Source organism: Homalodisca vitripennis, unplaced genomic scaffold, assembly GCF_021130785.1.
Source record: "Homalodisca vitripennis isolate AUS2020 unplaced genomic scaffold, UT_GWSS_2.1 ScUCBcl_2146;HRSCAF=6613, whole genome shotgun sequence".
Lineage (NCBI taxonomy): Eukaryota > Metazoa > Arthropoda > Insecta > Hemiptera > Cicadellidae > Homalodisca > Homalodisca vitripennis.
The window spans coordinates 29,899-56,876 of NW_025778258.1; the positions used below are offsets into that span (position 1 = coordinate 29,899).

The following is a 26,978-nucleotide window of genomic DNA, read 5'->3' on the forward strand; positions in this document are numbered from 1 at the left end:
ACCACTGGCGTTACAGATGTCTCGGTGTTACGTGTTTTTTGCTTGGGTTGCTTTTTTAGGCGTTTGTGCTTGTTTTGATTTTTTTTCATGCTTTTTAACGATAGATTTTTTAAAAGTAGATGTTTTAGGAGTGTTATTTTTAAGTATTTCCGGTGTTTCGCTCAATATATCGTATTTATTTTGTATTTTTATCGGTTGATTCTTTTTATTCCTCCTACAAACAGTCCATTGCGTCGAATTTTCCTCTTTCACCTCTTTACATGGGCAACTGCTACTTCTCGATTTCAGCTGTTCGATCTCCGCCTCCAACACTTCGATGGTGGTTTTGAGACTGCTTACAAGATCGCGAACCTCAGTGCACTGCCTGTTTTTGCACTCGGTGGACCGCTGCTCGCCGGGTTCAATCGGTATAGTATCAGCTACGGAAGATGAAGTTGAGGGTGTCTCATTCCGTGAGGGATTCACGACGAACAGTTCATCAGTAAACTGTAGCAGGCGCCTGTCCGACTCAATGGTATGGTCCAATACATCTTGTAACTGCTTGCGGAGTTCGGCCACCTGAGTCCTTAGAGAGGAGTTCTCCGCTTGCATCTCAGCTAAACAAGTTGATTTATTACTTGGAGTCGGGGTCGTGGGCTGTGTCGGTGTTACAGCAGCATTACTATGAACAGCAGCAGACGAAGATGTGGACGCAGTGGAAGCGAGAGGCGAGAAGTTCGCAGTCGCAGGCGACAGTGAATGGCGAACATTTTGTTGAGGAACACTGATGCTAGGTGTGGAGCAGGCCGCTGGAGGTAGTGTGGACAAGGAAGTTGACTGCGCGGGGCCCGGAGATTTCATCTGTCGCATCGTGACGGCATGCGCTCCCGTGTGTTTGTCATTAACAATTGACAGACTAGTCACATTTGCATCCGTTTTTATAGACGCACCACAGTTCTTGCCAGTCAGACAGCGCCAGTTTATATCTCCTGATTTTAAAGTTCTTTGCTGTCTATATTTGTAATTTTTAAATAAAATACATGGTTTGCCCGCGGTCGTTTTTTCAACTGTAAAGTCCATTTTTACGATAGACAATTTAAAATGCTAAAGCAGTTATTTTAATTAATTTTTATTTTAGTGTTCATTCGATAATAAAGCTTTAATCTATCTAAAATATAAAATAAAATTATTTACAATATTTACAAAACAAATTATTAGTGGCAAAAATATCAACGTAGACAACGAGATTCGAACTAAGGACCTTCGACTCCGGAGAACTGTACGTTACCGATACCCCCAGCAGAGCTGATAACGAAGCTTATCACTCATTAACTGATAATGTGCGGCGCTCTGTGATAACGTCGAAATGGGTATTGTAATAGACACGTCAAGCCTTGTTAGTAATTGTTTGGTTATCTCTGTAGTTCGTGTCTACTTACAGTACAAAATTAGCTGTTTCAATTTATTAAAACCTACAGCCACGTCAAATAATTATGTCACGTCCAAAACATTGAACACGAATTCGACGAAAAACAGTTTAAAATTAAATTCTATCACGGAAACGACACAACCCACTGTTTGTAGTGTAGGACCAGGCCTACCAACCAAAAAGTTCAGATTATTATCTGAAAACTTGTGATAAGTGCAGTATACCATTATTAGTTTTCCCCAGTTTTATCAAAATAGTACTAACAAAATAAATAGATGTTCTTGACATTCAAATATGGCTCTCTGATTAACTCCCTACCGCCCACCATCGGTTTGGTAGGTCTGTAATTGTGCTTACCACGCCTATAAATTATAGCCTTTGTTCTACATATCAATTTTTGGTTGGATAATTTCTAGCCTTTTATATGACAATCTGGAGAACCTTTAAAATAAAATTTCACTTGCTAGAGGTTCCTATTTAAAAATTTTAACTTCCCCAAAAATACTCAAATTTGAGGGGTGGTTCAAAAATGTTCATACATTAAAAAAACCTCTCAGTTGGTCATATAAAGAAGCCCCGAAGTAAATCACTTCGTCTCTATTCATAAGAAAGTAAATAGTGGGGGGAGGGTGGGACTGTTAAGACACCCGCTATTATGAACGCTTATGGTTTTTATGTTATACTGAGTTCGGTCTACTAAGAACCCACATTTTCAATAAGACTCTTTTCCAATAATAAATTAAGCATTCTTAGTTTTGTTTGAAAGGCTGGCACTTTAAATAGGCTGGCATCATTCGAAATAGTAAAAGTTTAAAATTGCATAATATTCTAAAATAGTCTACGCGTTACTTTGGTTCTATGTTGGGAAATAGTCGTGATAGAACTTGTACAAAAATTCAAACGGCTGGCATCTCGAAAATTCCGGAAATCCCATCATGACGGCGTGGCGTTTCTGACAATGTGCAGATTTCGGCAAAAATTACCATAACAGATAAGTGCCAAAAATGTGTTCTACAAAGGATACAAAAGGACTAGACGGCTTCTTTTTACCCACCCCAAACCGTACACGTCCGATTAAGCATTAGTTACACAGATGGGCAGTTTACTACTGTGTGATCCGGATCATAATGTTTGAATCTTACATTTAAATTACAGAGTGTGTTCGATCGAAACGAACACGATAATGTTCTCTCCTACATGTTAATTTAGGTCATACATGCTTGTTCTATGTATAATGTAGGTCCTGAATAGACACTGTTACAAAAAACCTAATTACAATTTATTGTAACAATAATTAAGTAGGCAATTGTTACAACTACTTCGTATTCACTTCACTCATTGTATAGATAGTGACTCGGCTTCGGATCGCTAGGGGCTACGCCCCCAGGCCCCTAAATGGGGTTATTTCCAAATCCAGGGACAAGTGGAATTCGGTGACAGGGTAATTCCAGACATTAGATTAGGGGTCAGTGGCGTACAAAAATCACTCGTTTACGTAGAAATAGAAGCTCAATCCCGAACTCCACAAATTAAGGTCACATAAAACCCCCTCAAACTGCCAATTTACGACAAAGATTTTGCCATTGAGAGCGTTTTTCGGGTTTTCACAAGTATATACGACAATAAGCTGTTTGACATTTTTTGTAGATCCCACTATTGGCTATTTATAAAAAAACAAGATTTAAGCTACGACCAATGGTTCGGCCGCTACCGGCCCCAGAAACAAAATTCTCATGTAAAAGTTACAAATTATTTGCATTGAAACTAGTTTTGCGGCCAAACCATAGAGGATAGGGTAGAAGAGTACTGGATATTTTTTGTAGATCACGTCATTTCCTAAATTATATTTCCTCCAATAAATGGTTTCACCGTATCGAGCACAAAATCTAAATTTTCTCGTGAAAATTACACAAATTTTGCACATAATCACGTTTTTGTGAACATTATTTTAAGAGAAACAAATCTCTGGAATGTCAAATATGCGTGCGTTTTGTCACTTAACCACAACAGACAGGACAAAAAGTCACTGGACCTTGTTTGTAGTTCACTTTATTCCTAACTAACGGTTTTTGGTTAGATTCGGTTCTCCCGCCATCGGGCTTCATAAAAAGGCTAAAAACGTGAGAAATTTTCTCGAATTTTTTGAGGGCTTTAAAAGTGATAATTCCCAGACTTTTCCTGTGGGTTATATTGCAAAAACTACCTGTGTGCCAAATTTCAAGTTTCTAGCACTTCTATAAGTACATTAGAATTTGTATCTATATGTCAGTGAATGAGTCAGTCAGTTTCACATGCAGTTGTATAGGATATAGGATGAGTACGCACAAACCATATTGGAATGCTTCGACCTGCTGCAACCATCTAACTGATATGGATTACATACAACAGCCTGTCTGGCTCGCGTCTGGTCCTTGGTAAGGTCGTGGGCATGCGCATGCGCATGTGGCCGTTAACAAGTCAGCAACAGCTATCATATCAGAGACGCGTCAAGAACGTGTGACCTTGACGATACCTCGATAGGCTAATAAGATATAAAAGTTGCGAATCCGTGACGTTCGTTGCATTCTCTCTCTGAGATCTCACCGGTTGGTATCAACTGCAGTGTCTTCAAGTTGTCCACTTCATTATGCCTGTCAATAAGGTGTTGAATTTAGGTAAATATTGTAGTCTTGTAATGTTTATGTGGTCAAATATTCCTATAATTTGTTCTCTTGTATACAAACATAGTAACATGTTGTGTGGTTTGTTTGAACTTCTCTGAGTTTTAGGGACAAAAACATCTCTTTGCTTGAAGTTCACTATCAAAAATAAATAGGCATCGTAAATATTATTTATTTATTTATATTTTAATATTAAAATATGGCTTGTATAGTCCCTAACAGTTTTAAATGCCAACACATTAATACCATATACAATTTTGGAATTAATCTGTCAATTGAACAAACTTGCCATATAACATAACCTCAAATGAACTAACAAATATCCTAAACAATAAAATTAATTTTGCTGGTGGATGATTGAAATATTTATACCTAATACACTATATGAATTTATTAACTTACAAGTATGGATTGCTCGCATTTGATTGTCAGAGAGTGAGGTTGGATGATGGACTAGTGAATTATATGTATTGTTTTGCGGAATCTCAATAGAATTTGAAATTAGATCTTTTTAGAACTGTCTTGTTTCAGTCACACATCTACTCAGTAATATTTTGGAGAGCCACTGTTCCAAATCTGCAGGAAATGTGGCAAATTAAAAAACAGGAAGAATTATTCAATAAACTCCATGAACTGTAGGGAATTCTTTACCAGACTGACTGTTGACAGTCTCATGCTTTTATATTTAATTTATGAAGTATTAATCTACATGAGATTACATATCCCAATCATAACACACCACACAAGAAATAAGAATATTTGTACCAAGCAACAGAATTTTATACTATTTGTATTTCAAATGTTCTATCTTTTACCCCTCTCCAATACCAAATTACTGACAATATTGGTGAAATTCTAAAGGAAGTTTATTAACACATGCAAGTCCTGTGGTCTCACGTAATGCTCTTGGCACTATTGTACTAAAGTAAATAAATGGTAAACTTTACCACAGTATATTTTTATGTAGCCTATTTACATATTACAGTGGGGCCTAATTTTAAATTATGTAGATTTACTACATTATATTATCTTACAATTTATAATTTTATGTATAATATGGGTCTGTAACTATATTTTTATTTTTGGGGGACAGACATGTATGTGTGTATATGCATGTTTTTATGCGGTTCACTTAGCAGTAGAGCCTAAATATGTTTTATAGCAATAAAATCTGAAATCTTAGTATAGCACTGTCTTAATTGTACATTAATATTGAAATGGTGTTTTTTATTTTTTAGACCTTGCTTGGATCAATAGTATTCAAGTAAATGATGCTGAAATCAAATCTAAAGTTGCCACGGCCAAGTTTGTGGATCCAAAGTTAGTGAGTGAGAATGTAACTCCAGCTGCCATAAAAAATGTTGTTGGAGTTATAGATTTGTCATCTCTGGTTGGCACTGAGACACCTGACAGTATTGCTGAACTGTGCAAGAAAGTAAGTCAAACTGAGTATAAGACTACAAACTCCTTAGTAATTGCTATAATTATATAAAACTGTTATTAATTAGCAATATTATTTTTATAATGGCTTAAGTGTAAAACATTGTCTCGGGTTATTAGCTGATGTAGGTTTTCAATATGTGTGATAATTCAAAAATCTATTAGAGAGTGAGTGTTATAGTTTCACATTGCACATACATTTAAATGCAACCCTAATAGCTGTTCTTTTTCCAGGAGTATTTTATTTATTTCATACTGCCTGAGTGATCTGCCAATTAATTATCCAACAATATCAGTTGTTAGAATTTTTTTATATCTCTTGGTATACGAGTACTTATCATTTGCTTTGCAACTTCTAACTTAATATATGAATGGATCATTTTATAAATCAACTTTCAACATATTTGTGGTTTACAAAATGTTTATTGATGTTGACAATGTCTTCCAAAATAACAGTACAGTTTTATTTCATATTATGAGACTAAATGAAAGAAAACTAATTTTATTTACCTCTTAACTAAGTCATTGTAGTAGATTAAAGAATATTTAAATCGGTTATTGAAGTGAAAAGATGTAAAGTTATCCAGTTCAGTATGTACAGTGTACAATGTTATAAGCCACCTCTCGTATGCCGGAAGCTGTGGTGCAATCAAAGTGGGTAAAGATTCCTCAGTCTACTGTGCCACATCGTGTGTGTATCCGGCTCAAGTGTGTAACTTTAGTGTACAGTGTTGAATGTTGTAGGCCACCTCTCCAATGTCGGAAGCTGATGGTGCAATCAAAGTGGCCAAAGATCCCTCACTTCATTGTGCCGCAGTGTGTGTGTACCCAGCTCGCATTGAAGATGCCATAAAAAGTCTGAAGTCCTTAGGTGCTGACAAATCTGTTCTGGTAGCTGCAGGTAAGATGTTTTTGTGATTGCTTTTTGTTTGTACAAATACAGTTATTTTAAGTTATTGTCTTTCTGGTATAATTCATTGTTATTTAGAATATAAACCAAAACCTGCTTTTTTTACAATTTGTGGATGAGAGAAAAATTTTACTTGTACCATGAGAGTAAAGTTTCTTTAAACCCTCATAAGTTATTCTGTCTCAGACACATTCTCCCTGTCTTGAAACTAAAATAACTATTTTGTTTAAGGCCCTAACCTATTTTTGGAAAGAACTATTGCAAATGAATCTTTATATGGAATCTTTTATCTCAATAAGTATAGGCTAAAAATTAAATTAAATTATTAGTATATATTACTGGCACTGTGCCTAATAAACCTATCCTTCATATAAACTACAGGAGTTTTATCACATTTAGTTAACTTATTTCATCATTTTAATACAGTTAACATACACTGTTACTTTGAGTTAAAGAATATTATATGCTATTAAATTCAGAACCACAAATATTAATATTTAGAAACTAAGAAAAGTCTTAATGTATTGTACATTTAGTGAGATAGGAAATCAATTAAGAGCCAGGTTTTCTTTTAGTTTTGTATTTTGCCACATATGTCTGGCTTGTACAGTCCTGGGTTGGGGATGATCTAGTTAGTTGTTGGACAAATTGTAGAAGATTGACCATAACCTTGCACAGAGAGATATTTGATGATCAGTACACTGTTTTTGTTCTGTTTCAGTGGCAGCAGGATTTCCATCAGGTGCATATCCTCTCCAGACGCGGTTGGCAGAGGTGAGCTATGCAGTGTCAGCCGGTGCTCAGGAGATCGATGTGGTCATCGACCGTAGCCTGGTGCTAAGAGGACTGTGGCAACAGCTGTATGAGGAACTGGTACAGATTCGCAAGGCCTGTGGTGAGACTACCCTCAAGGTCATCCTATCTGTAACCGAATGTGCCAACTTCACTAACATCTACAAGGCTTCTGCTGTTGCAATGTTGGCAGGAGCGGACTTCATTAAAACTTCAACTGGTAATTTGTATACATTTTAGTTTGTTAGCAGTTTAACCAAATGGACTTAAATTATATGGCGTAGAGAAGTTAGTAGAGGATTTTATTTTAAATATATCTGTTTTATAAATCGTAAAAAAATATTAGTAGTTTCAGATAGAGTACTTGTGTTTGGCAAATACCTTGACCAACAGCAAAGCATTGTGAACTGTGGATTCATTCTGGAAAAGATTTTTGAATTACTTGAAGGCTTCTGTTACAAGACTTCCTAACAGATGTATTTTCACACTGACGTAGTTCCTTCTAAATGCTGAGAATTTGTTTCAAGATAGTGTAATATCACAAATAACTTTTAAATGGCACTAATAGTGAACTGAATAAGGGGAACGATGATTTTCAGTAGGATGTGGAAATAGTTAACAGGTTATCAAATTATGTCATAACCATACCTTAATTCAAAGTAATATTTTTAAAATGTAGTAAAATAATTTACTGATGTTAAAGCACATTTACTTTTTTGTTAATCTGTGAACATATCTGTGTAGAATATTAGACCAACTATTCCTTATCAAAAGTGATTGAAAACTAGTTGCGTTTTTTTTGTGGTAACACTCCCATTTGTTTCTCTCAGCTGGCTGTTCAATTATTAGTAACTTTTTAGACAGAGATTTCAAGTTCTTTTTACAATTTAAATTTTATTATCTTAGTTGGTATTCTTTTTACTGTTTTATAGTTGTCAACAAGTTATTTTATAACAAATCTTCTTATAAATAAAAATGGGTCCCAAAATGTGCTGCTAACCGTAAATCTCAAAAACGGTTAGACCAATTATTCAGCTAACTCTTTTTGTAAATAGTAGTTGAAATCCGAGGAAGGTTTATAAAAAGGTTGGAATAGTTAACTAGAATTCAGAAAAAAATGTAATATTTATGTTTCATAATCCAAATTTAACTGACACTAAACAGCTGTTGACACTTTCAGTTAGGTTCGTCACAGAGGCTGATACATGTGTTTACATTTAAATTTTAGAACAGTGCTTGATCAGTAGTGGTGCAGATAGCAAAGAAAAATTAATATCCAACTTTTACTCCAGATCGTGCCATTGATGAATTTAAACTGTCTAATGTTTAATGTTTTAATACAATTTAATACTAACACTGTTATAAAACCAACCGTAATGAATTGGTGGATTTCCTTAACATTATGTATGCCATTTTTATGGCTTAAGGAAAAAGAGAAATAAAAACTAATATGCCTAAACGATCTATTATTTCCTAAAGTACAAGATGAAAAACAAAAAGATTCCCATAACGCAAATACCTTATAAATGATTATTTTCAAATGTTGCATGAATTTAAGTACAGTAAGGATTTCTCCCTTATACCAGAAGTGGGTAGGATTTCCCCAGACATATGTATATTTTCTTCATCGGGGCAACAAGGTAAACTCAACTATGCTACTGGAAATATCTTAGACCAAAATTAGACACTTTTTGTTCGAAGTAGGTTTCCAAGAGCTTCATACATATGCATGTTTTGATCGGGGCAACAAGGTAAACTCAACTATGCTATGGAAATATCTTAGACCAAAATTAGACACTTTTTGTTCGAAGTAGGTTTCCAAGAGCTTCATACATATGCATGTTTTGATCAGGGCAATAAGGCAAACTCAACTGAGGCACCATAAGTGAATTTAAATAGCCGAAAGTAGACATTTTGACTGAAGTAGGCTTCTCAATCCTACATACGTATATATGTATTCTTTATTGGAACTATAAAACAAACTGAATTATGCCACTGGAAATGCTTTTTAACCAAATTAGGTTTCTCAGACCTCTGTATTTGTATTTTCTAGATTGGGGCAAAAATTCAAACTCAGGTACGGTTTTGGTTATATAATTAATTTGAAGCAGCAATCCTAAACATGCATAAAATGATATAAGAGACAGGTTAAACTCTCAATCATGAACACTTGAATACAATGAACCTGAAGTATGCCTGTTTGCCAGATTTTTACATATGATTTATCAGTGTTTTATTTTTTTAATGTTAACAATATGTTATACATATTTGAAAATAAAAATAAAACTTAAGAATGCGTGGAAGTTAAGTAATAAAATAATCACGTGGACGTTTCTTGCCAGTGATCATATTTTAATGTGGTATATTTGTTAAACAGTGAACAGCCAGACAAGTTGTCATTTCAACCTTTGCAAATACATATCACTAGTGTGTAGTTAGGTTAATGTGTACTAACTGTAATATTAACTTGTTGACCTACCTGACTCTAGACAGTGTACCTTTTCAATAACAATGTCAGAACATTTTTGTTGAATGTTTTAGGCAAGGAAGCTGTAACAATGTCCTTGAACGAAGGCCTAGTGATGTGTTATGCTATAAAGGACTTCTACAACCGTACTGGTATTAAGGTATGTTTCTCTTATATAGTGTATCGAAATAATTTTCTTGGTACTATATTCTTGATATTTAAAAAATATATTACTCTAAATTAAAAGCTTACTTTATATGGTTTGAAAACTAAAAGAAATGCACTTGTCTTATAAATATATAGTTTATTGTGAATGAACTTTTAGTAAAAAATGATAAAAACGAAGATAAATTGGAAATGGCTGCAAAAATTGGCGCTGCTCTATTAGAAAAAAACCAGTTGCTAGAAGGAAAACTTGCACTTCTAGAATCCAAACTCACCAGTGCTGAAGCAAAAATAGAAGAAATGAGTACTGAGGAAGAAAGCTACCTGAGGAAAATTGAAAATCTTCTTCAAAAGATATCTGAACTGGAAGTACAACTTGACAACCAGAAAAAGCTTAATTTAGACATCCAATACACTTTTGAAGAACATGACAGGAAACAGGAGGAGATTATCAATGAGCTAGTACTAAAAAAAAGGGAGTTAGAGAAATCTATGCTGCTAAAGAGACGGGAAGGTTACTGCAGAGCATCCTCTTCTCAAGAATATGTAGACACTGAGACACAAACAACCCCTACACCTGATCAGCCTCCAACAAATGCTCCACATACTGGCACACTATTTAGTTCCTCTGCTCTTTTGCTGGACATAGCAGAATTAAAAAACAGACAGGAGCAACTGGAACTTATGGTCAAGGAATGTACTGGAAAAATCCTTGACCAAAGCCAGGAAGCAACTTTGGCAAACAACGAATTTAGAGAAGCTTCTCCTACTTTAGAGCGTGTTCAGATGACACCCTCTAGAAGCCTTACTACCACCAACAAAAAGAATAAACACAAAGTATCAAAGGGGAAAAATCAATTTAGTGTGTCACTGCAAGTTGCAAAAAGTAAAATTAACCATCAAAAACAACATAATTCAAAAATAGAACCTAACCATAAAAGTAAGCAGCCACCTCCTTTGAAGTTGGGATCACTTCACCCCCCTGAAAATTCAAAACCAAGACCACACAATGAAACTATAGAGGAATTCTTTGACAAAAATATTGACTACTATAAGCAAATTATAACCAGTAACCACCAAAGCAGAGAAACAATTACAGATTTTAATAGCAGTGATGAAGAAGAGGCACCTTTTTTAGAATCGAACATTTCAAGGAAAGGGAGACAAAAAACTCAATAAAAGGAAAACTTGCAGTCCTGCACCAAAATATAAGAGGGCTAGTAAATAAATCAAATCGCCTCCTTCACTTAGCTGAGTTGAAAAAGCCCGATGTCATCATCTTAACAGAGCATGGCCTCAGACAAAATCAGATAGAGTCCATACAATGGTTACCCGGCTATATCCTAGTTACCCACTACAGCCGTGCTAACCACAGGCTTGGAGGAGTAGCTATTTTTGTAGACAATGCACTCCAAAATCACGTTGAAGAAATTGATGTGTCTCAATACTGCCAAGAACTTGTATGTGAGGTCGCACTTATGAAAATCAATCTCAACAATTATATTACTTATATCATGGGTACGTACAGATCGCCAGACAGTAATCTGGATGTTGCAATGGCTACATTATCTCATCTCATAGACGACAAAAAAATTGAGAACAAACCTCTTTTAATAATGGGTGATATAAATGTCGACATACTCAACCCAGACAGAAATACTACAAAATTAAATGAAATGCTTGCTTACCACAATGTTCAGAGAGTCAACTTGCCAGCTACAAGAATCACTCCTACTTCAAAGTCATCTATAGACTGGATTGTATCAAATAGCACCATTGATGCACTTGACACAACAGTTTTTCATACTGGGCTCTCTGACCACACTGCCCAGATGTGCACTATTACCAACCTGAAGAGAACAAGTTTGCCTAAATCAGTGCATAGAGCTATTGGGAGTAGAAACTTACATGAACTGAAAGGTTTGCTAACAAAAGAAAAATGGGAAACTGTGTATACTTCTTTGAACTCAGAAGAAGCCTACAACAACTTTAGAAAGCTAGTGACAGCTGCCCTAGATGCTGCATGTCCCCTTATGACAGCTGGTAGCAAAAAGAGAACACTAAAGCACTTCGCTGATGCAGAAGCACTAGTGCTCAAGAATGAATTCCTAACTCACCTTAACGAGTATGAAACTACAGGAAATCTTGAGGATAAAAACAAAGCAATGGATCTCAAAAAAACCTATGACCAAAAACTGAAAACTCTGAGAAGCCAAGCTATTGCTAGTAAAATTTCCAACTCAGAAAACAAATCTAAAACAATCTGGGAAACAATAAATTCAGTCCGATCAAAAAAACAAAACTGCTCACCTGAACTAAAACTAACCATTGATGGAAAGCTTATTGAAGATACATCTATAGTCGCTGAACAATTCAATAACTACTTTGCCAACATGGCAAAAAACACAATTAACCTTAATAAAAACTCTCATAGAAAACCAATTGAACCAGCTGAACGCATAGGCACTCAAATTAATGAACTTAGTTCATTAAGACCCACAACTCAAGAGGAATTAAGATTAATTATTAAAAACTTTAAATCAAAAAACTCAGCCGGTATTGATGATATATCCACAAAAATACTAAAACACTGTGCAGAAGAACTTATCTATCCCCTTACTGATATCCTCAATAAATCTTTCAACGAAGGACACTTTCCCTCAGCACTGAAAATATCAAAAATCTATCCTAAATTTAAGACTGGCAGTAAATCAGAATTAAGTAATTACAGACCCATTTCATTACTACCAACTGTCTCAAAACTTTGTGAGAAAATTGTTCTCGTCAGGCTATTAGAACATTGCAGGTTGAACAACCTGTTAAGCAGCTCTCAGCATGGCTTCGTCAATGGCAAGTCAACAACTACAGCAATGATTAGCTTGATAGAATCAGTGACTGACAGCATAGAAAAAGGCAACCTGACTACAGCTATCTTCTTGGATTTGAGTAAGGCTTTCGACTGCCTGGGTCATGACCTCATACAGAAGAAACTAAAAGCACTTGGTGTAACAGAAACAGCTCTGAAATGGTTCGAAAGCTACCTCAAAGACAGAAGTCAAATAGTCGAACTAAAGTCTACTGAAAAAGGGGTGACTAAAGCATTCCGATCACAACCCTATCCTATACATAGAGGTGTCCCACAGGGATCTGTGCTGGGTCCAGTGCTTTTTATTCTTTTTATTAATGACCTTCCAGAATACTTACATGAATATACTAAAACTTTGATGTACGCTGACGATACAACCTTAATCCTTGACAACAATACACCTGAAAACCTTAGTGTAAATGCTTTTATTGCGGTCAACATGGCATATCAATATTGTGATGGAAATGACTTAGTGGTTAACCCCTCTAAAACTACCCAATTAGGGTTTGGGAGAAGAACAGGACAAATTAATTGCTCACCAGAAGTTTAACTTGGTTGAACAAACCAAATTCCTCGGAATTACAATTGACTCAAGCTTATCCTGGACACCCCATATTGACCAGCTATGCAATAGACTAAACTCAAGCCTATATGCACTCAAACAGGTTAAAGAAATTGGTGATCTGACTACAGCACGTACTGCCTATTTTGCTCTATTTGAGGCACATATAAGATACGGTCTAGCTGTATGGGGAGGGACATCAAATGCTAACATGACCAGAATTCTAATCCTTCAAAAAAAAGCAATAAGAATACTTGCAAACCTTCATTTCCGGGAAAGCTGCAGAGAGGTCTTTGCAACATTAAAGATCTTGACCGTGACCGCTCTCTACATACAAGAAGTTATTTTATATGTTGATAGAGAAAACCTATCAAGGCTTGAAGACCTGCACTACTACAAACACCCGCAACTCAACTATGTATCCACTGCCCATTCACCACTTAGCACAGTATGAAAAAAAAACCATCCTACATAGGAAGAAAGCTGAGCAACTGTCTACCGATAGAAATAAGAACGAAGAAGGGGAAACAGCTAAAGACTGAACTCCATAAACTGCTCTCACACCAGGCCATCTACACACTTGAAGAATTTTAGCAAATGACCAACCCTGGACATTAATATTCTACTCTAAATGTTTTATGTCACCAATTAGGTTTATTAATTTTTTACACTATCTCTGTACTTGATGTATATGAATAAAGAACATTTTGACTTTGACTTTGACTTTGATTGTATACAAAAAAATTAAAAAATTCTAAATACTTTTTTAATAATACATTATTATTTTCACAACTGTTCATGTGTTTAAAAAATAACACCCAACACATCTCAGCCACTTGATACATTTAAGAGTGTAAAAATGTTTAATGCTACAACAAAATTTTATTAAAAGTGGAAATTTCTTAACCGTCAACATTATTTCTGAAGCTGCAACAAACAATACAAAGAATTTAAATATTTTTGCAAAACATGGCTAAAATTTTGGTTTTGAAAGCCGTGAAGAAATGAAATGAATTTACTTAGTGACTGAGCGTCAGCAAAGCCTATTACTCAAGGAGGTGGAAAAATATTATTTCTCTCTGTCTGCACGATATCTCTTGAACGAACTGACCTATAGACTTTAAATTTTGCATGAAGCTTCATTTCTACATCTAGGTAACATGGAAATCAATGATGGCTCATGTCACTCCATGGGATTTGACTGAACGTTAGTAAATATTTTGACATGGTTTTTTTGGATTTTGGAATAAACAAATTGCAGAATAAATACATTTCTGAACAAACAGTTTTTTACACGTGGCATATTGACTCATGTAGAAACTGTGCATACAATCTCAATGAAACCTGTTACACAACACATGATGTGGCATACTCCTAACTTGTATTAAGATAGTTGATAGAGTGTACAACACTTTTATATAAGACACGCTATACCAGCTTGAGTTATACAGGAAGTAAACTGAACAAATGTAACAGTCCCTTCTCTTTGTCTAACTTTTTGTGAACAAAACGTCAACCTTTCCCTTTATACAGCAGCCATGAGAGGAAGCCTGACTCAACCTATTTGTCATAATTCTGTCATATGGAACTTTAAAACATTAAATGTACATATAATTACAACATTCTGTGCTTGTTCCTCCAGCTCATTGAACTGTATGCAATTTAGATAGGGATCTATCTACAGAGATAATCTTAGACAAATAGTATTAATTCTCAGCTACAGTAAAAATAGACACTCTGCATAAATAATATTATTTTATAATGAGTGTACAAAGTGAGTTCATTTTTGCCTTTCCTAAATTTATTTAGATATTGATATTGATCAATTGCTGACTATTGTTCATCAGCAAATACGTTTTTTTTATACAGTTGGCATTTGTGATCACCATCATGTACGCCATTACATGATAAGTTACAACTAAGTTATTTGTTCAAATGTTAATGTGGTGTTGTCACAAACGACTTTACACTTCTTTTTGTAATGTAATTTCATTGCTGTAAACCATTTCTATTTACTATTTTTTTAACTCAAAATATTAAGAGGTTTATAAATGAACTAAGAACCAACTTTGCCATGTTTTACTACCCATAAGGTAATATTAAATATATAAATGTCAAAGATCATTGATTTAAAACACATTTTTCATGTTAAATAAATCTTATTCACTACATTAAAGAATGATTTCATTTTTATTACACTAAAACTATTCTCCTCATTTGTTTTTCAGTAATAGTTTTAATTTTGTCAAAGTTGTTTCAAGGTATTAAGTACCATAAGTCTACAGAGAATTTTGTGTCCAGGTTGGTCTGAAGCCTGCCGGAGGAGTACGTACTCCTGAAACTGCGATCAACTGGTTGTTGATGGTGAAGGGAGAGTTGGGACCCGAGTGGGCAGATCCTAAACTGTTCAGGATTGGAACCACTGTGCTCAAAGTGTATGCCAACTATTTGAACAATGCCAAGTAGCTTTGAAACAACAATGTTGATAATGTGTTGCTAGACATTCCAATACATATTGGACTCTGTTGTTCAGATATGTATAAATATTATACACATGTTATTTTTGTACTGGTTTTTTACCTGTTGGATCTAGTTTTTATAGTAATTTTTAAATTACAAACAAGAATATTTGAAGTGTTATTATAATTGTATTTGTAGATTATAATAATATCTTTTATACAAAACTCTAAAGTGTTCATTGGACTGCCTTATATTGATTGGTAGTGTTTACAAATAAATGTTATGAGTAAAAATATTGGATTGTCTTTAATATTTCCCCTCAGTTTGTATCAATTTTCTTAAGTTGAATCACAGGTAAAGAAATACTCTTAGATTTTATTGTTAAGTAAAACTTAAGTAAAACAGATGTGTAGACATGTTTTCCATAGAATTTCTTGGTATTAAAGCTGATGGAAGACTGCTACTGTACTGATCCAGATCATGGCCGGTTACAAATTACATCGTTACAGATCATGATGAATTATAATTAACATACAATTACAATTAATTGTCTTAAAACTGTTCAGTAATGTCAAATGTTTTGGATGTAAAGTGTGAGGGTGGGTGTGAGTATTTGTGTGTTAGTGTGCACATGAATTTGATTATTTTTATGTATAGATCACGGAGAAAAGAATTTCACATCTAGGAAAAATCAGGGAAGGGATAAATCTCTTTCCATACCCAAGATGACATCGAAGTAGTTATCTTTTTTACGTCTGTTGTATTTAACTTAGGCTACCTATAAGTTGCATTGCCAGGACCGTCCAAAAAGGGTTAATGGAACATATATATCTGCTGTTTTTTAAAATGTGAATGAAATTTTGAAGGAGAGCATTTTAACAAAAATACGAACAACAAAGATGAAATGGAAAAATCCTAATACAAAACCTAATAATGGAGTATCAGGACGATTTTATAGAAACTAAAGTCTGAATTAGATAAATTAAATACTGTTTTCTAAAATGTCTTTGACTAATATGAAAAATATTAATTAAAACAGCTTTAAATTAAAATGATGAATAAAATTTATCATTTGAAACTTTAAATTGTTTCTCCAGATGTTTTCATTGTTTTAACTCTTTGCATCAAACATGACCAAAACTTACCTCTCGCTCAGTTTGGAATTACGTAGTCTCAGGTGGTTGTTCTCTCAGCTTGCCAGCCCACTCATAGTGCATTTATAGATGCATTTTGCATCACCAGTCAGTGCTTGCATCCCGTTACTTCACTTTTAAATCAATTTTAATGGCAGTATTTCACCTTTGGGTCTTGAAATTTTAGATTTAAATTAAATTCTCAAATAATTTCAAGGTTAATTAATTTCAAGCTTGAAACTGTATTGATTGGTTATTTATTATTTGCTTTTAAATCAGCCAAGTAATATGTAATTTAATTTATAGGTTGATCTGTTTTAAAAGTATTTTTATTTACAGAATAAACTCGCTTCCGTATTTTGAGCTTTGGCTTTGCCAAATGCACTACAATTTTAATAAGTGGATAGAATACACTTTAGCAGCTACAGTAATCCTGACAGTCCAATAAAAAATAATTCTTGGACTATTTTTACTATGACGGTGCAAATAGAGAAATATTAATTCACTTACTTATATGGCCGAGAGGTTGCAGCACTTCCCAGCTACAACTGATAAGGATTGAAGCACAAAACAAAACTAAAACTAAAGATTGCTAAAACAAAACTTGTAAGAAATACTGTAAACAAACAACTGTTTGTGAATTTCAGCATGATTCTAATATGACTTCTTCGGATAATCTGTAGGATTATAATTTCCATATTATACACAGATTTCCAAATGATTGAACTGTACTCCATGATTTATGCAGATGTAATACAGATATTTTGACTTAGAATTTTATAACTTGCGCAATATAGTGAGCCACAAGTAGTGTGGCCTGACAAGCAAAACAGTGTTGGCCTCTAGGTGTGATCTATCGAGCTGACGAACAGGACATGGTCATAAATCAACGACCTGAGGGCAAAGAACAGCCAAGCGATTGTTGTGGCCAGACGATATGAGAGGTAAATCACATGAATTTGATATTCATCCAAAAGGGTGTGGGTTGTTTTGTACTCCTGTGCATGTTGCATTTGGGAAATGTGGGTTTAGCAAACTTTCTTTAGTGAAAAACGGTCTACTTTAGAGACGATAGAAACTAAATCACCTTAATTAGCTATCAATGAACATGGGATGGCATGTAGAAAGCAAAGGTAGGAAATTTAAAATGCTACTGGAGTTAAAAACATTGTGTATAAACAAGAAGATGCTAAGCATCGGGAGCTTTATAAAGCAAGGAAAATTCACTACCATGAAAATTAGATGGTAGTTAGAGATTCGTGATTTCTGGATAGTAGAATTTTAAGAAAGGGGCAGGGTTTCTAACATTGTGGGGGATCTGTCAAGGATACAGATGGCACTTAGCGGTGCCGTACACACCGGTTGGTTGGTAGGATTTTGGACATATCTCGTGCTCCACACATTGTTCCAGTTTAATCTAGGTTACTCATTACTTAGTGATTACTTTTTTAAATTGGACGTTTCATTATAAAAATCTAAAATTACTAATATTTTGAGCCAATCAAACTTACTTTTTAACCAATTATTAAAAATGTTAATAATCTTGGAATCAATTTGTCATTGTTGTTTTTCCTAGGAAAATAGCTATGTCATTTTGTAAAATAACACATAACTAAATAATTATGAGTGATTAAACCGTAATTATTATTACTATATGAATTGAGGTATAATGATTAAATTCTTTTAATTTTGCAATAAACAAATTTTGCAATAAAGCTGCAATTATGTACATAAAACAAAAAATCAGAATTTTAATGTACTTTATTAAAAAAATAACTCTTTATCAAGTGAACTGGGAAAAATTGATGTAAAAAGGTTTATTGGCTATCAAATAAACAATTAAAGAACAGCATTACAGCATGGGACATCCGATTAGGCTACACTAGCATGACAGGAGAGACACTGTCCTCCGAACGACTATGTCACTCATTACTAATGGAACAGTTGCTGTCCTGGTCAACTTCCTGGTCAATTTAAGATATTACGTTTCCAGTTCACTGCAGACGAACAAACAGTATATTTTCCAGATAGTTTGTCCTGTATTAAAAATTGCCAAACAGCCTAGTCGATTTGAAAATTCCGGGTACACAGGAGACAATTCTTGCAAGACGATCAGGAAAATCGATCATACTATTGACCAGTGTATAAGGAAAGATAAGATCAGCTGTATCTCTTCTCTTTGCTAGGGGGGAGATGGAATCTTCAAATCACATACATGGACAATCAGGAATCTTAATGCCAATGATCCTAATATACCTTCTCTGGATACTTTGTAGCGTCATAATTTGCATATTGTACACAGAACTAATATGCAGTTCCTAATGATTGAACTGTACTCAATGATTAATGCAGAATAATAAGAAAATGACTTGAGAAACCACTCCTAAAACATGGTATTAGAGACCCAAAAATCTGTTGGATTCACTACAGATTTTTAAAATATGATGATCAGTGGAGAGAGAAGTATTGAATTATATACCTAGTTTCATTACCACTGCACACCAACTTAATATAATGTTATAAAGTTTGTAGCCTACCAAGACAGTATTTTCATCTCTACTGAAAGACCTGACTTGGCACTTCTCTATATACAGTGTCATGAAAATATTGCCTTTTAAAATTGCAGCATTAAAATTTTGTTAATATTTACATGTCCTGTAGCTAAAGCAAAACTTGTAAGAAATACTGTAAACAAACAACAGTTTGTGATTTTTCAGCATGTTGTTTATTTAGGAAAGAGTTTTGACTCCAGATAGGTCAATGGTGATGTTAAATCCCTCTTTGGGTAGTTTCAGGGAAATAATCCCAATGACTGACAGTGCTCCTAGATCACAGGGGAGCTTTTGTGCAGGTGAGGGATACTAACTTCTCAAATATTTGCTTGGAGAGAGGAGTTTAATGAAGATCTTCATCACGAGGGTGGAGCAGTCGTGGGGTCACTGATGTTCAGATAGTTGCCTATAGTGGGTTGTCCAACAGTGCCCTAGGGAACTGCAGTTTCCGGGTGGGGCACCTGGCTAAGCTCAAAATGTAGAGATTTGAAAGTTACAAAGGGAAATAAGATTATCTGGCATATAAGGTAAACAAAGAGTAAACCTGTTGAGTATGATTATATATATATATATATATATATATATATATATATATATATATATATATATAAAGAGTTTATTAGTAAGTGTTAATTTTAATACAACATTTTTCTTTGTAATATTAAAAAAGTAATAATGTTAATAAAATTTTTTATATTTACGTTATGTTACAGGTCTACAGCAACAGTAAAACATTACATGGTGTGAGAAGTGGTTGACTTAATTCAAATTTTATAATACTATGAAAATTAAGGTTTATAAACCATAATTGGATCATTTAGTTTCTCAAGACTGTTGATTTTGAAGCTCATGAAGCTCACTTTCTCCAAACCAATCCATGTTCTCCTGGGCTAGGGCAAGAACATAGCCAGGAAAAAATTGGGGAGGAGGTCAAGACAACTGATATTTTCCCAAAGTGAACTGAAAGTGAGGCCCCATTAAAAAGTTCTTGATCCGTATCAGTGTTGAGAACGACTGTCAGCAGTACATATTTGTAATACTGAATTATTTAAATAATAATCGTTTACTAAAAAAATTATTGAAACAATTACAAATTTGGGGAGTCAGGACCCCCTAGCTGTCTACATCCTTGGACTAGGTTCTCTAATTAAGAGATTAATGTCAACAATAAATCAACTTTAATACTTTAATGTAGAATTGTAACTGTAGAGTTGCTTCTTCCTTCAGTAATAGATCGTAAAGAAATTCCACTGTAAATTGTTTGAAGCTAGAAATCTTTAGAAGATTTATGCTGATTAGGGAACAAAAAGCAAATGAGAAATGTTGGGAGATACAATGGATAAATAATAATAATAGAAAGTCAATACAAGATCTGAAAAGAAATAGCCAGACCTTCAGAAGGAATTCAAATCAATTAGCAAAATAAATTGTCTGAAAAACACAGTGACAGCTAACAGAAAGTCCCTAACGATGTACAGACTTAAGAATGAATTGAAAATAGTTCAAGAACCAGATGATGTAACAATTTCTAATATTCAAGTACCTAGGGACCTTTTTACAAATTAATCTGGGTCTTTAAGAAGGATATATGTTACATTATAGCAAATAGTGTCATCATATAATTATTATCTATGAAAGAAAATTGTTGTAGTATTTAAAAATGTTATATTTTAAATAAAAAATCCTTATATACAGTATTATAATTTTTTAATCAGTGTACAGTAATGTTAATCACAGCTAACTATTAACATGACAAGCCACATGAAGAAGGAAGGAAACCTGACCCTTCAGGCAACACAATCAAACAACAACCAAACCAAGCAAGAAAATTGGTTAAGGAATTTATTTACTATACTGATCACTCTTACTTTAGTATTTTTTATATATTTTTGGCTAAAAATTAAAAAAAAATATTTAAGGTAATTGTCAAACATCTGTATTGCACCCTACCTATATTTCAAACTACCCAACCCATATATTAACTTGCCTACCTGTATCGTAAACCCATCATATCCACAGTAAATATATTGAAAAAAGAATAAAAATTTAACTAACAGCCTGACTGTTACACTTGCTCTAACCAACACTACCCAAGAGCCAACTGAACTACCCAAGGGACAACTACCCCTCAAGCAGAGCAAAGTTGATTGCTGTGCTGACAGAACTCCTGGTAGTTGGTAGTTGCCAAGCCAACTGTACAGCTGTTATAGATACAACAGTGCAACAAGGTGATGTTTATTCTTGTTCAATATATGTTCCTTTTTTCTACTGAAAACATGCATTACAACCAGAATGAATTACACTGCTTTTACAGGAAGACGATCAGATTTATAGACAAGTGCCAGAAGCCAGTGGGTATTAAAATACATTAAGTGATGATAAGGATACAAGAATACGCCGTAAAAAGACAGCATGGGCATATATTAAGTCGCTGCTTCCTCAACATCTCAATGTATGTTCGTTCTGGTGTAAAAGGTCTGGATTGTATAAAAATGAGGATATAAAGTAGCTATTAAATGAAAATAATTTTGAATATTTTATAAGTACTTGAGTACCTAGTGCAGTTATTGTGGTACCGGTACCTACAAAAACTCTAAGGGTTAGTACTCAAATATCGTATTTGGCTTGCATTTTTCCCATAAAGGTGATTATAATTTATTGTAGACCAAATTTCGCAGTGATGTATGCAAGTATTTTCATGACGGACTTTTTAAAAACTACTTTATCCTACTTAATTTCATTAGTATGGAAAATAACATACAAAAGTTTATACCTTTATTAATTAAGCTATCTTTGATTTGTTTTCTAGTATGCTTCCTACTTAAGGGTTTTTACATTATTTTATAAAAAGGCTTTTAATTTCAATATATTTTTTGTGTATACAGATGGATTTTTTTATATTCCTATTAGCATAATGCAAGGTCTCAAAACAGTCAGCAAACAAAAATTTCTTTGCCATCAACCCTTAGCTGTATACAAGTTTTTTTTATTGTTTATGAACAATTATTAATGAAGCCATTAACTTTTTAAAGATTCTGAATAATTGTTTTACATAATAAACTTTAATCGGCACCAAATTCCTCTCCCACATCGTTCTAGAAGCTAGGATCATCACATTAAATCTAGTATCTTCATGTAACTTCTGTTTCTGTGAAGTCCTGAGCTCCCCCACATGTTTCTTCTACTATTGGAAAAAATCCCAACTGAAAGTTTACATTCTCTACAAATTGTCTTCCTTGCTTTTGAAGTTTTGGAAGTGTTTGCTAAGTTGTAACTGTAATATGTTTCGCTGTAGATTTTCACAGTATTTTTTAGTCTATAAAATAGTCATTTAAAAACCGCTGTTCACTGTGGCTTTTCCCATTCTGTGGTTGTATATTTCATTTTTGGTAATCTCTTTATATAGAGTTTATTTAAGAGTTTCTATTGGCTTTTGTTTGATACAAAGATGTATGTTTTAGAGTATTGTTATTAAAGTGGAGAAAACAAAGAATTAAGAGTTTGTGGAAGAAAGGATAAAGGTGGTTGAAAGAGATCTTATAGCCATGAGCTGATATAGCATGCCTAACCCAAAGAGGAAGACCACTGATCATTTTATGATTACATTTTGTAACATTATCGGTTATCAGTCACTTACTCTTTCACTCTTTCACTTACTCGTAATAAGAAAACAGAGTGTGTAGCGCGTCACATCACAACACGAGATGCGGGTGTCCGACGCGGAGATCGCGGGGCTGTATTGATGTACCATTGATATCTCATATATTGATATCTCAAGATTTAAATCTTGAGATATCAAGATGGCACCGGACAGAATCGCTAAAACGTGGTATCTGTCAACGAATAATTTCTGAAAAATCTGACAAACTTATAATATTAAGTGTGTAAGATATTGTAACCTTTGGTTTTATAATGAATATGCTGATATAAACGTCGGTGAATTTAGTAAAAAGTAGGCTATGATTATTAGGTTGTCGTGCAACTTAATACCTGTACTGATATCAAGAATCATGTGAGTGATAAGTCGCTTGATACTGGTAATTGAAGGGTTGAGTGGAAGAAGGGGGTAAGTAACATTTTTTTCGAAATTGAGTTAGATGTATGGATGAAGGGAGTAAGTGATCCTGTATTTGGTACACTGGGTCCCATTGTCCTAACTGCAGTAACAGCTGAGATATTATTTAGAATTTAGGGGGTAAGTGCAGAAACTGAACTCAAAGTTTGTGGATGAAGGAGGTAAGTGCTTCACTTGCCCCCTTTTTCCACTTAAAATTGCACTTACCCCCTTCATCCACTTACTCTTTGCGCACTTGCCCCTTTTTTCCAATACTCTATGCGCACTTACCCCTTTTATCCAGAACTCTATATGTACTTGCCTCCTTTATCCACTAAGAACAGAGGATTATTGTTGGTTTGTCATCATCTGTGTAGTTGAGGTTAGATGTGAATGTAAACACTAATTTTTGTAAAGCAGTGAAGTATTTTAGCTGAAATGTCACGCAGGGCAGTAATGAAGTGGCAAGCTCCTTGCTCACCTTATTCGAACTAGATACAATCTTAATATATTGTGACCACATAATTATATGGTCGGATTCTTGCACAGGACAAAATAAAAACTTCTTACTGATCCTACTTTATCAGTACATGGTGGCCAAAAAAATGTTCAAAATAATCAATCATAAATTTCCAGAAGTTGGCCATAGATATCTGGCATACATATCTGGATTCAGACTGTGATTTTGGTCGCATCGATAAAGAACTCAGAAAACACGAAAATGTATATGTGCCAAATCAGTACCGAGAAATCATATCTAAATCAGCCAAGAAAAACTTTGTTGTAGACATGTTATCTCATTTTAGAGATTTTGAAGGATTTGCTGACAAACTGGGCCTAAAACAAAGTAAAAAAGGATCTTCTGGAAGAGAATGTCAGATTCCGTGATGGAATAAAGTGGATAAGGGTTGACGAATTCGGTTGTTACTTATACAAAGAGACCTATGATGAAAACACACCATTTAAAAAGGTGTCCCTGATAAAGCAGGAAAGAAAAGGCACAAAAACTAATAATAAGGAAGGAGAATGATCATCGAACATTGTCTGAAAATGTTTTTTAAGAATGTTTACATTGAAAGTAAGGAAAAACTGTATGGGACTGTAACCAAAGAGAAACTCAACAATTTGAAAACACAACTTAAATATGTTAAAGGAAATATAAGTGGTTTTATCAGAGAGTAATCGAAGAACAAGAAAACAGGTACCGGGAGAAAGAATCAGAAGAAAATGAGGAAGGGCAGATAAACAAAGAGTGACCAGTGAAAGAAACAGAGTACAGAAAAGTGACAAAGAGTTTTACATTGAACCAATGAGAAAAACTGATTAATTAATAAAATAGACTAATATCTCTTAACCTATTTCAAGCCTTTAAACTAATAATAAGATTGTAATTTTTTATAAGTAGACTTTAGTTATTGTTTTTAAAACTGCTTACAAGAGAAGGCATAAATACTTAGATGGTGTATTTAACAACAGTATTTTTTACTGTGTAAAGTTTATCGCTGAGGAAAGACGACTTAAAATACACTGTTCTCTTTTTAACTTCTTTCAAGCACTAAACAATAATATTATTGTGCCTTTTTGAATGAGACTAGGTTTTAGTTATTTTAGTTACCGTTTTATACCAAAAGAAAGACTTAGATATTACCTTTTAATAAGAGTAGCCTATTAGTTACAGTTTAAAGTTTATCATTGAGATAAGGGTGTTCTCCATTTAAGTTCATTTAAGCTTTTAAATAGTAATGATATTGAGCCTTTTTGTAATTTAAAACTAGATTTTAGTTACAGTTTTTATTACCAACACGAAAAGACTGATAAGTTACCTTTTCATAAGAGTATTTACACTGTTAAGAGTTTGTTGTTGTGCAACAATCTTATCTAAAGGTATTCCATAAGGTACCATTTCAAATAAAGTTCTGTCTTTTACATAATATATCTTTGTATTATTTTACAGTACTTAACCCCTTCTTCCATTCCCAAGTACCCCCTTTTTAAGTGGAAAAAGGGGGTAAGTGATAGAAAAGTTGAAAATTTAGTAGGAAGGAGTATTTGAATTTTTACCAAGAGTTACCACAAAAAATGTATGTATCTTTCCCTCCCAATGCCGTTTTCAGAGCTGAATTAAATAAAAAAAATACAAAAGTTATAACTTGCAAACTTTAGGTCCATTTTTCTCAAAAGTGGCAAAATGTGACTTACCCCTTTCTTCCAATCAACCCTTCAATTAAGTCAGGTAACAGCGATAGTGATAATTTTAGTCGGTGTTTTGAACAACGATAAACCAGACTGGAGATGAGAAAACAAATTACTGATTTACAAATTGATAATGCCAAATTACGCTCTGCTTTCAGTAGTATGACAATCAGAGACATTGTAACTTGTGACGAACTATACACCTATGCTGAAAAACTGAAGTTTGGTGAAAATAATAATGCTAAATGTTCACTTGGAATCGATTTTGAATCTACTAAAAAAGATACCAATAATTACAAAGAGGGAGAAATAGCCGGAATTTGACTTTCATGGTTGTGTGAGCTGAACATGAAGTTTCTTCTTCTAGCAGAAACGTTTTTGTCAGCTGTAAGTACAAAGCCTACAATAGGAGTCTATACTTGGTCCGATTTTGTTCATAATGTACATAATGTACATAATGTACATGATCTTCCAAACAACACCGTAGAGCAGCATGTTAATTGTTTTATTTTTGAAAATGACTGGGTGTGTTCTCAGGGTCCTCGGGCATTTAAAGATATTGTTATCTCTAAGTCAGGTATAATACATGACTGGTATAATGCTAATAAGCTGAGCTTATTATAACAAGAATATATATGCAAATATAACAAGAAATAAACAAAATGTATGTTTTCAGCCACACAACAAATCTTTGTCTATCAAGGAGTTAAAATGTACAATGCATAACCTGGAAAATTAAGAACTTTGACACCTCAAAGTTTTCAGCTATCACTTAAGGACATTCCATTGAGTGAAGCACTGTATTACATTACAGATTTTTATGGAGTAATATCTACACTATTAGGTTTTTTTTTAGTTGTGAATTGATGACTGTCATGCATTATGTACAATGTCAACGACAATACAGATTTCTGAATGTGCTAGGGTGTTGAAATTGCACTACCGTGCGAGGCCAGCATTCTCATTCTCAGAACATAGCAAATCTTAACTCTTCGAAACTTTTTAGCACGATAGTGCGAGATATGTGAGAATCAACATACCGAAAAAGAGCTTGAATTACCCCCTAAAAGGTTACAAAAATTCCTACCTACATATATCTGAAACTGAACAGTTACACATACCTTCTTTTTATTCAACTCTTAAGTTATTCAGATAAGTAAGGATATATTTCAAATGTTAGAGTCTACTATTTTTATTGTTACAAAACTTTGATAACATTTATAAATAAGTTAGATGTAGTTACACGTAGTTTTTATTCCCAACACTTATTATATTGATAAACATTCACTTATTCTCAAGTTCATTATTTTCTTGTA

General features: G+C 34.0%; 1 protein-coding gene across 1 annotated transcript; it reads left to right on the plus strand.

Moving 5' to 3' along the window:
* The first annotated feature begins 3,825 nt into the window (after positions 1 to 3,825).
* LOC124371849 (deoxyribose-phosphate aldolase-like) lies at positions 3,826 to 16,025 on the plus strand. Its single transcript, XM_046830208.1, has 6 exons — positions 3,826 to 4,062; positions 5,307 to 5,503; positions 6,253 to 6,409; positions 7,140 to 7,430; positions 9,752 to 9,837; positions 15,572 to 16,025. The coding sequence occupies exons 1-6, from the start codon at positions 4,035 to 4,037 to the stop codon at positions 15,734 to 15,736; spliced, it is 924 nt and encodes a 307-aa protein (XP_046686164.1). The 5' UTR covers positions 3,826 to 4,034; the 3' UTR covers positions 15,737 to 16,025.
* Positions 16,026 to 26,978: the final 10,953 nt, after the last annotated feature.

Excerpts from the sequence above, each read along its gene's own strand:
- LOC124371849 (XM_046830208.1), top strand. The coding sequence starts at position 4,035 with ATGCCTGTCAATAAGGTGTTGAATTTAG. Across the intron at positions 6,410-7,139 it reads ATCTGTTCTGGTAGCTGCAG|TGGCAGCAGGATTTCCATCA; the intron begins GTAAGATGTTTT and ends GTTCTGTTTCAG. Across the intron at positions 7,431-9,751 it reads CTTCATTAAAACTTCAACTG|GCAAGGAAGCTGTAACAATG; the intron begins GTAATTTGTATA and ends TGAATGTTTTAG.